The sequence below is a fragment of the Chelmon rostratus genome, chromosome 1 (genome assembly GCF_017976325.1).
Source record: "Chelmon rostratus isolate fCheRos1 chromosome 1, fCheRos1.pri, whole genome shotgun sequence".
Classification (NCBI taxonomy): domain Eukaryota; kingdom Metazoa; phylum Chordata; class Actinopteri; order Chaetodontiformes; family Chaetodontidae; genus Chelmon; species Chelmon rostratus.
In genome coordinates, this window is record NC_055658.1 from 8601031 (window position 1) to 8619180 (window position 18150).

The 18150-nt window shown below is 46.9% G+C and overlaps 2 protein-coding genes across 3 annotated transcripts in view; both read left to right on the top strand.

Annotated features, from left to right (window-relative positions):
• The window catches only part of ahctf1 (AT hook containing transcription factor 1), a 21303-nt gene extending 12595 nt beyond the window's left edge, over positions 1–8708 (top strand). The window contains exons 27-40 of one of the 2 annotated variants that reach the window (XM_041938976.1): positions 74–175; positions 529–673; positions 778–993; positions 1365–2034; positions 2191–2379; positions 2607–2706; positions 2860–2981; positions 3100–3383; positions 3687–5486; positions 5716–5977; positions 6206–6382; positions 6469–6566; positions 7145–7239; positions 7531–8708. In XM_041938976.1, the coding sequence (XP_041794910.1) occupies positions 74–175; positions 529–673; positions 778–993; positions 1365–2034; positions 2191–2379; positions 2607–2706; positions 2860–2981; positions 3100–3383; positions 3687–5486; positions 5716–5977; positions 6206–6382; positions 6469–6566; positions 7145–7239; positions 7531–7729 (4459 nt within the window). In that variant the 3' untranslated portion in view covers positions 7730–8708. The remainder of the gene's footprint in view (positions 1–73; positions 176–528; positions 674–777; positions 994–1364; positions 2035–2190; positions 2380–2606; positions 2707–2859; positions 2982–3099; positions 3384–3686; positions 5487–5715; positions 5978–6205; positions 6383–6468; positions 6567–7144; positions 7240–7530) is intronic. The other variant, XM_041938985.1, reaches the window with a different exon arrangement.
• kif28 (kinesin family member 28) lies at positions 7835–18007 on the top strand. Its single transcript, XM_041939641.1, has 28 exons — positions 7835–7874; positions 9470–9591; positions 10865–11056; positions 11179–11229; positions 11373–11525; positions 11626–11661; positions 11759–11878; positions 12033–12140; positions 12246–12400; positions 12477–12588; positions 12684–12751; positions 12907–13049; positions 13241–13362; positions 13506–13596; positions 13749–13809; positions 14125–14248; positions 14337–14472; positions 14552–14670; positions 14760–14867; positions 14975–15067; positions 15488–15628; positions 15729–15799; positions 15890–16024; positions 16152–16318; positions 16508–16602; positions 16722–16854; positions 16943–17076; positions 17683–18007. Exons 1-28 carry the CDS (start codon positions 7835–7837, stop codon positions 17839–17841), a joined length of 3189 nt encoding a protein of 1062 aa, XP_041795575.1. The 3' UTR covers positions 17842–18007.
• The last annotated feature ends 143 nt before the right edge of the window (positions 18008–18150 follow it).

Here is an 18150-nt window from a genome sequence, read left to right on the forward strand (position 1 = left end):
AAAATACCAAAATTGGTGATTATTTTTGATTTATTTGATTCATTTTAACCTTTTTTCAATTTGTCTCTGCCAGCCCCAGGGCAGCTGATGTTCAGAGCCCCAAGTCCTCCTCCTTGGCCCTCCCTGACCCCTTTCTGGGAACTCCTATCACCATGACCTCCAAACGAAAGTCAAGGTAGTCTCATACAAGTTCCATGTTGGCCTGAGTGAAGCATATCCTGCATATTTGTTTGAATATAAAAGGAAGCTCTTCCTCTGGCAAGGGACGACAATTAATCAGTGTTTTTAAACTTAACTACTTGTGACCATAACCAGACAACAGTTTGATGCTGATGTAGAAACTCTTTCTTAAGCCATATAATAGAAGTGGAAAAACACATTATACTGACCTAAGAAGTGGGAAGCATTTGGAAACCTGTGCATGTAAATCTTGTTATAACATTTTTGTTAATATTTCTATTGTACAAAATTTTATTAATACATCATCTTAAAATTCTGCGTTCTTTCCTCATCTCCAATGCGACCCAGGCTGATGGACTTGGTGGTTCATCCCTCCTGTCAGACACCTCGTCCTCTTCTCGGCTCCCCCAGACCTCCCAGCTCCTGGGTTTCTCCAAAAAGCACCAGCAAGGCCCCTGAACTCAGCCTGCTGCAAACACCGCAGGTCGTCAAGGTGAGTAGACCAATGTGGAATCATTTGTTTTGACATAATCAAAAAAGTCAGTCTGAATTTGTATATTTTGTTGCTTACATTTTTTCATGGTCTCCCTCTCTCAGCGAGCTCGGGCCTTGGCTGCCTCCGGCCCAGTGTTCTCAGCGTTCACCCCCCAGTCCATCCTGCGCAGCAGCCTGAGGCCCACACCCGTCGCCACCCCTTCTGCTTCTCCGGGGCGCTCCATCACCCCCCCACTCCGCACCAAAGAGAGCCGGATCACTTTCATTGAAGAGACGCAATCTCCCGAACCAGAGAAGGGCATCCGATGGCCCAATGGGGTAAGACCAAACACAAGATAGGAGTGGCGTGTTGACTCCGAGAAGCCACCACACACAACAAACCAAAAAAAACAAAACACACATTTGTAAGATAAGATCAACTTTATTAATCCCCAGCTGGGGAAATTTGGTAACTGTAACTATACTGTTGGAGTACAGTGTGCAATTACTTCACTAATATCAACATTGCTAATTTTAGTGATATTAGTTATTGCTAATAACTAGTATTACATTGCTGTTGAGCTGCTAATTTGTGCTTGGTGGTCATCTTTTCGATCAGTCATCTTCCTCTTGTTTAGCTGGTAGATTTGATTTTGTTTTTATAATAAAACATGTCCCCCGATCTCCTTTGGGACTCTTTTCCTCTCCAGATGGCAGCAGACCGTGAGATTAGTTTGCTGACCAGCGGCTCCACGCTATCCAAGGTTACACGCACAACCTGGTCTTCACAGCCTGCTGAGGAGGAGGAGGAGGAAGGGGAAAAACCAAGTGTAAAGTTCTTGCCTCCAGAAGGTGGTGTTCCGTCACCACAGCTGAGATGTTTTGAGAGCGAGTCACCCTCTGTCCACGAAGTCGCTGCAGAAAGCAGACCATCAGATGCAACGCAGGCACGGCTCAGCCTGAGCTTCGACACCAGCCAGATGTCTGTTCGTTCAACAGACACCACTTTAGAGTACTATGATGCACCTCTGTCACGAGACCTGGGAGGAGAGGAGGAGTGTACAGAAGAAGAAGAGAAGGGTGAAGAGGTAGTGACCGTTAGCATCAAAGGCCCAGCTGAACAGGAAGAACCAGAGGAAAAGTCCTCACCAGCCACTGAGCAAACCCCTGTCCTGACATCAGAGGATGTAGAGCAGGAAGAAGAGGAGCCGAAGGAGGAGGAAACATTTGAGGACGTGATGGAGATTGGTCTTGAACAGGATGCTAACGACGAGGAAGAAGTCCAGCCTGAAAAGGAGAATGAACAGGATGTCGAGTCAAGTAGCAAACAAGACGATGCTGCAACTCTCGACCAAGAAGAGACATCGAGTCACAATGAAGGTAATTCATTTGCAGAATTTGCTGTTTTTGTTTCTCTACAACTTATAAGTGGTGGGTTGCTTCACAGTACTGTACACAGTACAAAATGCAAAAGGCACATGCTATGCTCTGATGCTAAAAACAAAACATCACTTGACACGTTTTGTGTGCGACTAGTTTGTAACCAGGTAACCGAGAGCGCAGAGTCGGTTACTGACGTCGAATCTCAGGATCAACCAGCGACGGCCACGGGACAGGACGCCCAGTCAGAGGCCACCGAATCCGCAGAGTTCACTGAGCATCTGAAACTGACTGGAGCCGCTGAAGCCACAAATGAACTAGAAGAGGAGCTGGAGCAATCAGCAGGTCCAGCTACAAATAATGCATTCATTCAATATGTTACAAGATACAACAAGACTGTTGTGATTTATCATGGGGAAATAACTATGAAGCAGATGGTTATAAAACAATGTTTTATGTTACTGTGAGTTCACATGGCTTTTCTTATCATTGTAGTTTGAATCACATTAACTAATCATACAAAGGTAGTAGTGGTTGACTGACAGTCGGTGATTTTCTGTGTTATCTGACAGACCTGACGGAGTTTGTGCAGAGACACCTGTTTGGCAGTGATCCGTCTTCTCCGCTCACCCGCTCAGGAATCCACAATGCATCACAGATGTCCTTCAACAGGTATGTATCGTCTTCTTTTTACCAAAGGAAGAAACAAAACTCTTTGTGATGACACCAAAAGTGGTGCCGTCGAACACGTCTGTCTGGAACCTGTTGCTCCAGTTCCAGCTCCTTATTGTTTTGGTAAAATGATATCCTTCTCCTTCCTCCCAGCGAGTCACTATGTGAGGTTAAAGAGGAAGGACAGGCTGACGCTGAAGCTCCCCCAGTCTTCACCACTCAAAAATCTGCTGCCTCTGTCACATCCTCGGAGCCAACAGGCACAGACTCCCACTGTGAGGAAGATTGCGACACATGCACATTAACACCGGTGCTCTAACTGTTATGGTGTTATTTTACTCATTTACTCACACACCTGCTCTTTTTTGCTTCTCCTTCCCTCTTTTCTCCCAGCTGTCGTGAGTTTAAACGACAGCGAAGACCTTTCTAGCCCCGTGTCTGAGGAAGAAGACGATGATGAAGAGGAGGAGGAGTCTGATGAAGCTGAGGATGAAGAGGAGGAGGAGGACTCTGGCAGTGAGGTGGAAATCATTGAGGAGGTCCAGGGTAATGGGAGGCTTCCCCCCCTTCAGCCCAGCTCAGTCTTTGTACAACAGGCACACACACACTTCCTGCCAAGTCTGTCAGAGCAGGAGGCTGCGGAGTTCTCTCTGATCACACCCGGTGCAGAGATGAAGGTAAGAAATGTACAGCTGAAATGATCAAGCAAGTTAATCAATTAGTCGTAATGAATCAGTAGTAATATTTCAAGGGAAAATGCCAATCAGTTTCCAATTCCAGCTTCTTGAATGTCAGGAAGTGCTACTTTTCTTTGTATTGTATTGTTGTATAATTGTACACTGAGTAGCTCATTTAAAGATGTCACCTTGGCTTCTGGAAAGTTGTGAAGGGCATTTTCTTATTTTTTATAAACTAAATGATGAATTAAATAATAGCAAAAAAAAAAAATCGGGAAATAACTTCTGTGTGCTTGATTGCAGATTGTGGAGGAGGACATGGAGGGTGAGGTGGTGATGGTGAGACTCGGGGCAGATGAAGGAGGAATGGAGGCAGATGAGGCTGAAGAGCAAGGCTCCTCATATATGGAGCTTAAGCCCTCTACCACTCTCCTGGTGCCCCTGGAGCTCATGGAGGGGCAGGACGGCCTGGTGGACAGTTCTCAGCTGGGTCTTCCTGAGCTCCCGCAAACCGTTGTGTCAGATGACCCGAGGTCTGAATCTCACAGCGGCTTCTCTCTGATGCTGGACATGGACGAGGACGGAGATAAAGACGCCAACACGCTACCTATGGAGAATGATCTGCAGTTCTCCGACCCTCCCACCCTGTCACCAGCAGAGGAGGCTAGTAATGAACTTCTGGCCAGACCTGAGGTTATTCTTTTGGGCACAGGCGATCCGGATCCTCTCCTGTGTGGAGAAGCACCTGAAGAGGACCAGAGGAATGAGATGGACATCTTGGATGGAGTCAACGTAGATGGGCTGACAGAGTCAGAACTTGTCAAACTCGCTGATCTCCAAACTGAAAACACTGAGTGTATCCATGAGCCAGAGGAGGTTAAAGAACAGATGGATGCAGAGTTACTAATGTTGGCTCAAGACCAGGAACCTGAAGGTCTTTTGGTCTCAGGGCCAACTCCAATAGAAGATCTCCCAGCAGTTGAGGATGACAAAGACTCTGTGTCAGTAAAGGTTGCTGATGAGATGGGAGAGGAGGAGGACAAACCAACTCCTGTTGAGGACCAGGAGGAGCCTGAAGAGAATGGGCCTGTTAATATTGACACAGAGATCGTCCCCAGCCCAGAGACGGCGCCTGTTGTAGAGGAGAAACAGCAGGACAACAAAGACTCAGCAGAGACAGAAGAGGAGAACGTGAAAGAAATTAGGATGGAGAAAGAAACAAAAAGGAGAACCAGGGGAAGCTCGAGAAAACATCAAGATGCTGAAGAAGAGAAACCTGTGTCTAATAGCCAGCCAGAGGTGCAGCCGGTGCCAGAGACCCCGACTTCTCAGAGGAAGAAGAAAGCTCCATCCACACCAACACGGAGGACCACCAGAGGGAGGACAGTTACCTTTATCTCTCCCCTCCTGGAGGAAGCAGAGGAGCCGCAGGAGGACGGGAAAGTAGAGGATGAGGAAGCAAGCATTCTGGTCCCTGCCTCGCCTAGTCGTACGCCCAGAAAAAGTAAAAAGAACAAAGAAGTGGAAGTCCAAGCTAGCACACCTCGCAGAAGTACTCGCAGAACTCGGTCAGAGCCTCCTAAAGAGGAGGAGGAGGAGGCGGCGATGGATAACGAGACCACAGTTGCATCAACCTCCAAGGCCTCTTCTCCGGCCAGACGACGGGTTTCCCAGAGGCCCACTTCATCGAGGACCAGCCGAAGTGGTAGTGAGGAGGGGTCTGCAGCAGCAGAGGTTGAAATCAAAGAGGAGCAAGAGGATGAGGTCAAAGACACAAAGACCTCTCGACAAACCAGCACCAAGACACCCACACCGGCCAAACGCAGGACCACTCAGGGAAACACTCCAAGGAGGTCCAGCAGAAGGACACTGAACAGCATTGACGTGGCGCCATCACCATTAGAGAGCCTGAAAGAAGAGAAGGAACAGGAGGAGGTCTTTGCGTCCCCTGTCAAACGCAACTCCAGGAGAACTAAGACAGAACGGCCAGAGACGCAGACGACCCTGCAGGAGGAGGAGGAGGAGAACAAAAACCAGCAAGTCTCCAGACCCGGCAGGACGACTCGACAGTCCAACCGGATTACCTTAAATGTTTACCCGCAAGTAAGGATTCATGTTTCTTCTTCCCTGTTTTTTTTTTAAACTGAAACTGTCACAGTTAGGAGAAGCTTCATTTATCATCTTGATCACCATCATCTGATGTTAACAGATTTAGGTTTAGGTTTTTCATCATTATCATCATCATTCCGCTCTATTCTACATTATTGCACACTGCATGCTGATAAACCCGATTCATCCACTGCTGATCATTGATGACATTTAACACTCACAGGTGAAACTGGTTCCCATATCACTTCCTCAGAGTGCAAGGAAGACAAGAGGAGACACGATCACTGAAAATATAAAAGGTAGTGAGGCTCTGCTTGAGCCTGACGCCGGTCGCCCCGACTCCCTTCGACAAACTACGAGGAAACTCTGGGCTCACCCCGAGGAAGACCTTCCGCTACTGGACTCACCGTTGGAGGTGGATTCTGAAACCCCTGTCGCAGACGCCCTCATCAAGAGACTTCAGGATGAAGAGGGGAAGCAAGAAGGTATGTTTGCAGCTGTATACAGACTGAAAATAGGATTTATAGGGTTCATTAACACGCTGCCATCCTAAAAGCTTGTTGTTGTAGAGCTCAAAACAAAACTATTCATCATGAGACACTGTTTTAATATTTCTATTATTCTCTGCTTCTTGGTGTCTATGAGACATCTGCTGTAAAATACAGTAGTTTAAATGTATGGACATGTATGTATAAAACGTTGTTCTCGTGCAGGCGGAGTTGTCGTCACCAAGATGGTAAGAACCAGCAAGAGGAGTACGAAGTCGTCCGTGGAGCGGAGTCACTCGCCACTTCCTGTGAAGGACGGCCTGGTCTCTGAACCTGCGGAGGACGAGTCTCGTCCAGGCGAGCATTCATTCATCTACTCCCCCGCGCGAAGAAGGACGAGAGGTGAGCTGTGTGTCCGTTTACCTGAGTGTCCACCCGTCCGTTTGTCCACGATGGATTTTTAACCCCGTGCTGTGTCTGTGTGTCAGCTGAGAGGGCGGAGTCTCCCGGGCCGAGCGAAAGGTCTGCGGCTCCTGTCACTCGCAGCAGGAGAAGAGTCGTCAAAGACGCCTCCGTGGCTCCTCATGTAAGTGCTTCTGCTTATGAGCTTCACGCTTTTACTGTGGAGGTGGCTGGCTTTGCGTTTTCAGTCTGAACATATTTAGTCTGTAGGTCAGTTCTTTGAACATGTCATCCTAATGTTTAGCTCATTATTTGCACAAAACAGCCTGTTTGAATTAAACAGAAAAAGAAAAGTGAAAATGATGGAATTTCAGATTCAAAACGAAAAGGACAAAGGTCGACTTCACTGTGACATCATGTTCTGCTAAAACACCTCGCCATTATTTAACACCATAACTCAAGAACAGGAGGGCAGATCATATGACCAGTATCAGTCCATGTTTCACATTTGGTCAGATACTGAATTAGTGACACTAATCTTGGGCGTCCACCTTGAAACTGTGCTGATTGTATGGATCTTCTGTGCTCCGGGTTGAAGATGTGCGTGTGAAGCATCCATGTTTTGCACTTTGCAGCTTCTTTGCGGCAGCATCCATATTTGAAGCATTGTAGTCCACCTCAACCTCACTGGTTCTGCTGATATTGAACACAAGGTGGCAATTCTACTTCTCCTTTATTTATTTATCACTTTTCTTTTTCTAGGATGAAATTGAGAAGATGTCAGAAGAAGATCACACGGAAGTGGAGAAAGCAGCAGGTGTTTCTAATGCCAGAAAAACAAGCAAGCGAACAGCCAAGTAAGATTCTGTTTCCCTGATAAAAATACCTCTGGAAACTGCTTAGCTTAGTTTTACTTAATATTTTAAACCAGGCAGCATAATGTTTCATTCAATCCCGACTACAAAGAAGGTGGGACACTTGTCTTTGTGCTGTTGTCAATTGGGTATATATCAAAAAGAAATAGCAAATGATCACATGCTGTTTTATTTATTCCAAAAATGTCAGAATGTTTTTGGAATAATAACATGAGTGAGATAAAGGCAGTCACTCCCTGCTCAGGTTTGAGTTTTTTCTTGGTCCTCCCCCAGATCCAAAACGGTTTCGGAGCCTCCTCCTGTAGCAGTGGTGGACCTGATCTCGCCTCTGCCCAGCCCAGCTGATCCGCTCCCGCGATCGCTGAAGAGGATTATGGAGGCAGAGGCCCCAACCTCGAGCATGAACCTTCGACGCAAACGCATAATGGACACCGTTTTCACAAAACCCGTCACGCGGAGGAAGAAGCTGTAAGGAAGGTTGGTGGTGGTTCAAACCAGCGGACCTCAGACAGCCACCAGAAGATTTGAACCGACTCGGTCAGGAGCCGTCAAATAAAAGCGTATGCCTAAACTCACGATGGCTCTGTTTCCTCAAATGCCTCACAGTGCTGCGGTTTGTATGTTGACTTCTCTGTACGACAATAAAATAAAAGCAATGTAGGCATGAAATATATTTTTGGGACAAATCACACTGGTGGACAGCAGTGTGAGAGAGGACTTTTTTTAGAGTTTACACGTCCCGCCCGTACTAACTCGACTTCACTTGATATTGTGACTGTGGCCGTTTTGAGTTGGATGTTTTGCGACGCTCCTCGTAATCCGCTTGATTCTCTGGCTGCAGAACGGCACAAGGGAAAGGAATCAGTGTGGGCTTTCAGAAGCCCCCGTCAATCAAACCAGAGACTGAACTGAACGTGCCTCTGATCAAGAGGTTTTATTTACATTCTCTTATAAGTTTTTTTTTTTTTTTTCGTTGTTTACTTTTAAGATTTCGAGGCCTGCTGTTTTTTCTATTTAAGAAGAAGAGCAACCAACCCAGTGGAGATGAAAGATTTCTACTCATAAATTTGTTTATAGTCTTTTTGCTATGTTCTAAATAAAGTTAATAAATAAATCCTAAAGAAAATGTTCATTTTGAAGTTTGAAGTGTCTGGATTGCATTGGATCATCTAATCAGACTAGTCTTTAAATTCCAGCTGATTTCTGTGAAAGAGGCACAGACTTTGACTTTATTTAATGTCATGGGGATGTTGTATAGTGTGTCAGAAACAGAAAACACTTGCACAGCAGCTTGGAGTTGTTAAATTTCTTTTGGTAAATGTTTAATAGGCTTGTTAATTGAATTTCTGGCAGCCACCATCTGATATAGGCTATTTTCTGATGAATGTATGTAGAATGTCTTATTTTTGATGACTGCTCTTTGATAAATATGGTAAAGCTTGAATACTTTACTTCTGGTGTGGACTGATTGTCTCAATGCACTGTGCTGTCTTTATGAGTGTGTTAGTTGGAGGGGTGGGTGGAGCGACTGCACCACAAAGCCTTTTTCTTTCAGTGTGTCTGAGCTGTGCAGTGAACCACTGAAAGGAGCTACGCGCCTCTAATTACCCTTCACAAAGAGCTGAGGCCTCATCCTGCTGGTGCCTCAGGTATCAGGTCCATCGAACGCCGTCAGCGTCCGTGTGGAAAAGAAACCTTTTAAAATGTCAGCTCAGGTCGTGGTTAATGTCAGGAATGGAGCTGTCAGGGTGCTTTTGGAGAGAGAGAGTGAAATGATGACACAAATTTAAACATGTAACCACCCTTTATGAGTCTGACTCCTGTTTCCCAGAGCTCTGTCCCTCCTTTATTATTTATGCTGGTGGACGAGGTGAAAGTGAAACCACCTTATCTCCACTTCACTAACTAAACACTAAAAGCAAGTTAAAAGCATATTATTTCTTCCCATATTCAACACTGATGATGACTTTTTATTCAATAACCACTTGTCATGCTACCACTTAATATTTATTTCTAATCTGTGGTGATGTTTACTCCACAGTATTGTCTCCAGCGTTCATTCAGCTTTCAGCAACTTTTTTTCCCCTTTCCATCAGTGTTGTTTTTAAAATATGAGGCTTTTCCTAACAGGCTCTTGTGGACCCCCTGTCACTCTGGCCTCATAGCGTCCATGTCAGTGTGGAACTCGACACCGTCCTTCGCTCTCGGTGAGGGAAGAGATCACTCAGTCTGACTGTGCTGATACCTGCCTGCAGCACCATGAGGGCGAAAGCCTCAGACATGCACAGCAAGGACTGTGTCAAAGTGGCCGTCAGAGTCCGACCCTTCAACAAGGTCAGTGAGTACGAGATAAATATTGTACTTTTTATAACCGCTGCATTTGACAACATTAGTTATTAGTTACTTTACAGATTCTGATTGCTGATAGAAAATCTGAATCAGATAATAGATTATGATGTATTATTATAGATTAATCTACCCGGCACCTTGAAAGTAGTTCAAATGAGCTCCACCTTTACCAGCTGCAATATTAAAGTGATGAGCACATTAATGCATCAATCATTATAATCCAATAACATAATATATATGATTCTGTAATAGGGCATTCTGCACAATGAGCACTTCTACCTTTGCCACTCTGAGTGTATTTTGCTGCTAATACTTTTGTACTTTTACATGTTGAATGCAGGACAGAGTACTTCTACACTGTGTTTTTACATCAGTAGGACATCTGAGTACTTCCTCCACTGCTGCTTTTTCTACAGATAAGACTAGACACATACAGGGCTTAACTCAGAGGCCTGTCAGAGTGCACAAACCTGTGCACAAATTCTTAAATTTAGTCTCCCACAGCCTCTTTTTTTTTCTCAAAGATATTTTTATTGAATTTTTTCACCAATATATGGTGCAGGTATAAAGTAGTGACAGGCAGCTTGTAATATACACTGTCAAGCAGAACAAAAAGAAAATAATCCTGTCCATGCACAGTAGGGAAAGAGTAAAAACACAACACAACACAAAAGACCTTATCCATCCCACCCAACCCACCCATCATTTCCAAGCCACATTATATATAAAACAATCAACAAAATAAGTAGATCAATTGTATTTAATTCCTGGAGAGACACAAGTGACCGCTGGATGTCGGGTTCTAATCTAGGAAGGTAAGAAACAAGTAAAATAATAATAAAAAAATAAAATAAAGTAAAAAGATAGATATATGTATAAATTATGAACCCACACATTGACCAAAAGGAGGCATCAAAGAGAGGACCAATTTATACACTTGGATTGCTGCATATAGGGCCACCTTGTGTTCCACTCCATTCCTCCATATGCCAGAGATATTCTTACAGCTGCGGATTGCTAATGGCCAATGGCTCTATGGCCAGTTTAAATAGTAGGGGGCTTAGAGGACACCCTTGTCGGGTTCCCCAATGGAGGTTAAAGGGTTGTGACAAGTGAGAATTTGTGAGAACCGAAGCAGTGGGGCTTAAGTATAATAATTTGATCCAGTTGATAAAATTCGGGCCAAAGCCAAAATTTTTTAAAGTCCCAAATAAAGCCCACAGCCTCTTTTAATCCTCATTCATCTTCCTCCATCCAGAGAGAGAGGGATGCAGGCAGCCGCTGCATCGTCTCCATGGTGTCGAGCTCCATCACCATCCAGGACCCCCGCGACTCCCAGAACCGTCGCTTGTTTTGTTTCGACTACGCCTACTGGTCCCACAGCGGCTTCGCACGAGACCGCAGCGGCCTCTTTGTGCCCGAAGAGCCCGGGGGACGATACGCCGACCAGGTCAGCTCCGAGGCCAGTGTAGATGTAGACTGTCCAGACAGAACAGATTAGAGATGAGCAGATGTTGACAATGACAAGACTGTACTGTGTTGGAAAGCTCACAACATATCATCTGTCTCCAGGACAGTGTGTTCCAGGACCTGGGTGAGGGGATACTGGAGAATGCTCTGCAGGTAGCAATCATCATATATTTAACTGGACTTTCATCACAGAGCTCTGCAAAGCATTTTTTTGCAGCCAAGCAGAGTTTGTCCTGGTGGCTGTAACAGTTTTGAGGTGTCCTCTAACAGTGAATGTCCTGAAATGATGTGTGCAGGGTTACAATGCCACGCTGTTGGCCTACGGGCAGACCGGCTCAGGGAAGAGCTACTCGATGGTGGGCTACGGGCCCAACAAAGGCCTGGTCCCTAAACTCTGTGAGCGGCTGTTTCAGGCCATTAGAGAAAACCAGGAGACCAGACAGTGTCAGGTGAAGTGTGTGTGTGTGTGTGTGCGTGCGTGCGTGCGTGCGCGATCATCACCATTGTTATGTGCAGGCGTGAACCTCTTTGTTCTTCATGTCTACACAGGTGTTTTTCAGTATGCTGGAAATCTATAATGAGCAGGTAACGGACACCTACTGTCACAGTTTCCTGGTCTTTCTCTTTTTCTGTGTGTTCCTCCGTCGTCTTCACCTTTTTCATCTCGCCCCCCTCTGTCCAGGTGGTCGACTTGCTGTCTCGGGGGTCTCGTACTCCGGGGGGTCTCAGGGTCAGAGAGGAGCAGCAAAGAGGCTTCTATGTGGAGGGTCTCCGAACAATCCCGTGTGAGAGCGCTCCACAGGTATAAAGGTGGATGGGGGGCCGTTCACTGTAAGAAATGGACCAGTGGAGGCCCGATGATGCTTGGTGATGCTTCAGATATCCTCCTGTGTGCTGTGTTTGGTGTTTTTGTGTTGCATTTGGAATCAGGTCAACGTGTGCATGTTAAAATGCAGGTGGAGCAGCTTATGGAGCAGGGGACCAGGACCAGAACCACCGCCGCCACTCACATGAACGCCAACAGCAGTCGCTCGCACATGCTCATTATCCTCCAGCTCAAGCAGGTAAAAATCACTGCAGGTGAAATCCACGCAGTGTCCTCAAGCTGCCCGCCATCATCACGTCTCTTCAAGCGCTTGATATGGGCGCTTCTGTGACCTTCCTGTCAGATCTTTTCCAAAGAGAGCATCACAAAGCAGTCCAACATTAACCTGGTGGACTTGGCTGGCAGCGAGCGGCAGCGGTCGTCTGGGCTGGAGGCCGACAGACTCAAAGAGGGCACGGCCATCAACCTGAGCCTCACCACTCTGGGCAACGTTATCAGGTCGGTCTGGTGTTTGGCTCCATCTTCATTCCGTTTGCTGTACCGGTATTTGTCACATGAATCTCCTCTCCTCCAGCTCCCTCGCTGATGTGGCGGTGGGGAGGAAGGTCGTCCACATACCCTACAGAGACTCAGTTCTCACCAAGCTGCTGCAGTCGGCGCTGGGAGGCAACAGTCGCACTGTTATGGTAACAGAAAATGGTGCTAACAGGCACTGACGATGCATCATGTTCACACACTGTAAATACTCAGAAGTTCTTTCTCATTTTGGATGATTTTCAAGATTGCCACGTTGAGCCCTGCTGATATCTGCTACGAGGAGTCTCTGTCCACCCTGCGCTATGCTGAGAGGTACAGCAGGTTACCACCATCATAAAAACACAACCTCTGAGCCAATCACTTGCTCGTTCTTTCCCCTGTCTCTGCTTTCACTCATATCCTGTCTTTCATCTGCACCCCATCCACAGCCCTCACTCACTGTGTCCGTGCCTCCCTCACCCCTCCAGGGCAAAGCGGATCCAGAACCGAGCAGTGGTGAACGAGAGCCCCACTGAGCGTCTGGTCAAAGAGCTCAAGGCCGAGAACGCCAGACTGCTGCAGCGACTGAGCCGGCTGGGCCAGGAGGGACGCAGGGCAAACGACGAGACCAGTAAGACCCGCTTTTAGTGTGGAGGAGAATTCAGCAGGTGGGGGTGAGAGAGGCCAACGTGTCCCATAACCTAAAGAAGACTTGGGTTAAGGTTAGGGCAGGAGATGAATGCAAGTCAATGTAATTACCAAAAGTGATGGTGTGTGTGTGTGTGTGTGTGTGTGTGTGTGCGCGTGCATGCGCACGCACAGAGGAGCTTCGTCAGCTGCTGACCCACAATGAGCTGCAGATCAGAGCCATTCAGACTCTGTGGGAACAACACCTGCAGGAGGCGTTGAAGGACTGGGAGCAACAGTATGCTAACATCACACAGGTACACACACACACACACACACACACACACCATAGTTTCAGCTTTGGAAAGCACATGAGCACAGAACATAAATGCAGTTAATGACGGTTTAGTGTGTAAATGCATGTTTGTAACGCCCCTCTGTCCCACTCCCTCACTGTCAGGAGAGGAGGATGATGCAGATGCATCCCTACATCCTGAACATCAACGAGGACGCTCAGCTGTCCGGGGTGGTCAAGCTTTTCATCCAGGAGGGTACGTGTGTCTGCAGCTCTGCCTTTGTATTAAGATGAATATCTCACGCTCCAGCTCAGTTCTCCCTATCCTAGTCTGATCTTCCTCTGACAGCCATCGCTGCAGTTTTCAGCGTGTTCGTCACCACTCACTAACACTGCTGTGTGTTTCAGGTGAATGGGACATCGGCCTGTGCGACTCTTCCCCGAGATCCATCTCCATCAAGGGCTTAGGGTGAGTTTTCATCGCATCAAGACGACACCAGGGAACAACAGGACATCCCAAACCCAGTGCAAGTAAAGAGAGATTAGAGACGTCACACGGTCTACACATGATGTCTGAGTGTGGATGTGATGAAACTGATTGGCGATCCGTCCTAGTGCATGCTGGGATAGGCTGCAGGCGTTGTGACCCTTTTAAAAACTTAGCAGGTGGAGAAAACAATATGTGCGTGAGCTCAGTAATGCTGCATATCGCCTACTCAGATATTTTGACGTTTTCTGTGTCTTTGGGTTCACACACACACTCATTTATGTGTTTGCGTGTCAGCATCCAGGAGCGTCATGCTGTGTTCAGGAACGAACAGCGCCGGGTAACACTGACCCCGCTGGCAGGGTCAAAGGTCATTGTCAATGGCAATGCTGTGTCCGAGACAACTGAGCTGCAGCACCTGGTGGGTCCCAACACACACACGAACTGTGACCCTGTGACTTGTGTGTCACAGTACCAACACACAGACTGAGCTTTTTTTCTCCCTCCAGGACCGCCTCATCCTCGGGTCCAACTGTACCTATCTGTTCATTGGTTATCCCTCTGAGAGGGGCGGGGACGACTGGAGCCGCTACGACTACGACTATTTCCAGTCTGAACTGGCCGCCGCTGAGGGCATCCACCTGGGTGAGCGGAAGAGGGTCGATAGCTGGGTGTAGAGGAGGGAAGGAAACTTGTTAGAAATGATGTGCGTGTCTGTGTTTAGGCGAGTCCAGTGCCGGGTCCAGTCAGACAGACCCCAGTCTGCTGGCCGTCTTCTACGACTACATCAAACTGATGCCCATGATGGCTGAGGCCAACCAGATGAGCCAGGAACTGAACAAGGTCACTTCCTGGTTAATGTGTTCTTACTGGAGGCCGATATTTTTAACAGCGAATACACACCTGTTCTTCACGGTCTGCCATGTTTGTAGGGGGTGGAGTTTAAACTGGAGATCAAGAATCTGGCGCTGTCAGATTCGAAAGGCCACGATCTGGAGAAGGAGATCGTTGTCCGAGTCACGGTGATGGGAGGAAAACAGGTTGGCCTGGGTCTCTCTCTCTCATGTGCACTCGCTCGTTCAAATTTAAATGTAGGTTTGAATTTGGGTCTTGAATTTCTGTTTCTTCGTCTAAACTGCCTCCCCAGGTGTGGATGTGGTCCAAGGCCAAGTTTGTGAACCGCAAATTCCTGATGGAAGAAGTCTACCAGCAGCACCAGGCTGAGAAGAGCCGAGACAAAGTAATTCAACAGAGACAGACCTGCTTCTTCAGAAATACGAATCAGCAGAAATGCATGCAAACTGTTTTTATTGTCTTTCTTTTATGAAACCTGTTCAGCACAGACTATTTCAGAAACTGTAAAGAAAACTAGTAGTAGCTGTATATGGGATTTGTAGACGTGTGTATTATTATTAGGGTTTTTTTTTTTTACTGTTTTTGCTTGAAATTCAGGGAGAGTGACTGGGCCCTTCATAATCATTAAGGGATACCTCCCAGTGATTTGATGTAGAACGGGGGGGACCGCAGCTTGATGGAATGGAAAATCATGCTATAATATTGTAGGGAGTCAGCCACTCAGCAAACTAGCTTCACCGCTGCTAAGTTTATATTTCAGAGCACTCAATGAGAACTCTTTTTTGTCTTTGGTTGTGGCTGTCAGAGAGTAGAGGGGATGTGTGTAGCTGCGTTACCCAGAGACAAAGACCCGTTCTGGGATCCTGTGGAGCCTCTGCTTCTGGGAACTGCTCACCTCTGGCTTCAGTCTTTGGCTTTCCGCATCCCTCTGGAAGAGCAGCTCGAGGTGCACACACACACACACACACACAGAGACACACACACATACCACCAGATGGTACTGTAAGTGAATACAGTGATATTCAGTTGATAATCTTGGTCGGCAGGTGCTGGGGTCAGAGGGCACAGAGGAGGCCGTTCTACAAGCACAGCTGATCCCCTGCACCTCCACAGGACTGTATGACACACACACACACACACACACACACTGAATAATCCTAACAAACACACTGAGATGCATTAGTAAATAATCTCTCCCACCTTCCAGCCCTCTGGGTGAGGATGACATTCTGATCGACCCGTCTGAGTTACTGGGTCGACGACTGGACTTCCAGCTGGTCCTGGAACAGTGCTGTGGCCTCCGCTGGATCCGAGAGGCCCGCAATAGAGGGGTCCAAATTGGGTGAGGCATATGGGGGTTACATGTAGAGGCGTGGTGTCTCTTCAGAGAGTTTGAAGTGCAGGGATAATACAGAGATGTATGTCCTGAAATACGTGTATGTGTTACTCATGACTTGGGTCTCTGTCAGTTTCAGGCTGTTTGACTGCAGCCAGCCTCTGTACACACCGGCCGTGTGGCACAACGTCAACCCTCTGTTGGACCATAGAGTTCACTTCGCGTCCCTCCACACCTCCCAACGTCTGCTCGACTACCTGCAGAGCAGCGCTGTAGTGCTGGAGCTCTGGGGCCTTCAAGGTGAGGATGAAGAGATGGAGGGATGATCGAGGAAGACTCGTAATTTTTACTGTATGTGTTGTCTCAAAGCTAAAACAAAACAAATATACTTTGGGTATGGGCTGTGGGTGTTAATGCGTCTCTCAGATTAGTTGCAACAAAACAGAAGCGTCATTAAAGCCGTTGATGGGTGCCGGCCTTCTGTTTCAGAGGGTTGTACTGAACTGATATCGTCTCTGGAGGGAGTGAGGATGACTTCAGAGGGCATCTTTATCATCGAGGAGGCCGGCCCAGCAGACGCTGCAGTGAGTATTTGTCGAAGGACTCAATGAGAAATTCTAAGCTACTCTCATGCACAGGCATGGTGTCATTTCTAATTAAAAAACAGCAAGGCAATAAAAGTGTGCGTGTGTGTGTGTTTTAGCCTGCAGACTCTGCAGAGCTCAGCTGTTCAGTTAGAGCTCTTCAACAGGACTTGGATGAGCTGAAGAATGTCAATGCTTCACTGAGAAAAGAAAATCACAGTCTGAGAGAACAACTCAACACAGCTAGGAACGGTAACTAAATCATACCTAGCACACACACACACTCGTCACTGATAAATGTCTTCTTTCTCACACACACACTTCCCCCCCTGTATGTTAGGTGGGGAGAGTGCGCGTGGTCGGTCGGTGCGTCCCAGCTGCGATGCAGACTTTGCTCGGTCTCTCAAGGTTTTCTACCACAGCATGACCTCAGTCAAGGGTCAGCTGCAGCGCCTGCGCAGACACAGACCCAGCGTACGTACCCTCGCCTGTCTGCAGCATTAGCATTACTGAGCACCACTAGAATGAGGCCTCGTGATCGTAGTTAATCAGCAGTGGATCTATAGAGAACAATACACAATCAGGCACACAAATGAACTGGCAGAAGAAAGGTTTTAGTGAGATTACAGTGAAGGCAGAGGATTTTAATAATTTACCTACTTTGGTTGCTTAAATGGAAGATTTTCATCAGGGCTTGGTATGTTTGGAATGTGACCAAACATTTCATTAATGTCTGGACATTTCAGGGGCGAAATTACAAACCTATTGTTCCAAAAGCTCATTAGAAGTTTTCTATTGTTTGATGTAATCATCATACTGTTAAGAATTATGAAAACAGCAGGACCAGCTTTAAAGTAACATCTGCAAACCAGGCATTAAATGCACGGTTAGGTCATGGAAATTACAATCAGGCCTCCACTGACACACCCGCGGGTCTTCTCATGATTTTTGTGGTTAACTATCTGGCAAAGCACCAGGTAGAATTAAGAGCCAGTTGCTAGTATTAAGCCCTAGAGTATACAGTACATGTGTTTAACTGTTGAGGCTAGCTTTAAGGTTACGTGCTCCCGTTGTCTCCAGGAGGACTCTGACCTGCTGGGGCTCAGGCTGTTTGTGGATGAGCAGGGTCGTCTGCTCAGGGACTTCTCAGAGCAGCTGGAAAAGAGCGTCTCCACGCTCAAACAAGACGTGGCTGCCATCGTCCGGAGGAAACGAGAACGATCGGGAGTCTGGTCTTGACTGTTCGCTGGTTTTCACAGAGTCTTTTGAATGCCGTTCTTTATTTTACAACACTGAGGATTTCCAATGTGAAGCTTGCGCAGGGCAAAGATACTCCATTGTGTTGATTCTGAAACTACAACTTTATGCCATTGGTGAAACCTGCTGAAGGATTATGGTCACTGAATTGAACTTTTACATGCTGTTGATTTTTGCAAGATCCACTAGAAGCAGAACCTTCAAACTTCTTTGCTTTAGTTTAAGGATTAAGATTAGTTCCAGGGAAAACTGCCTCACAGTGGATTACAGTTACAAATAAATCATTTACTG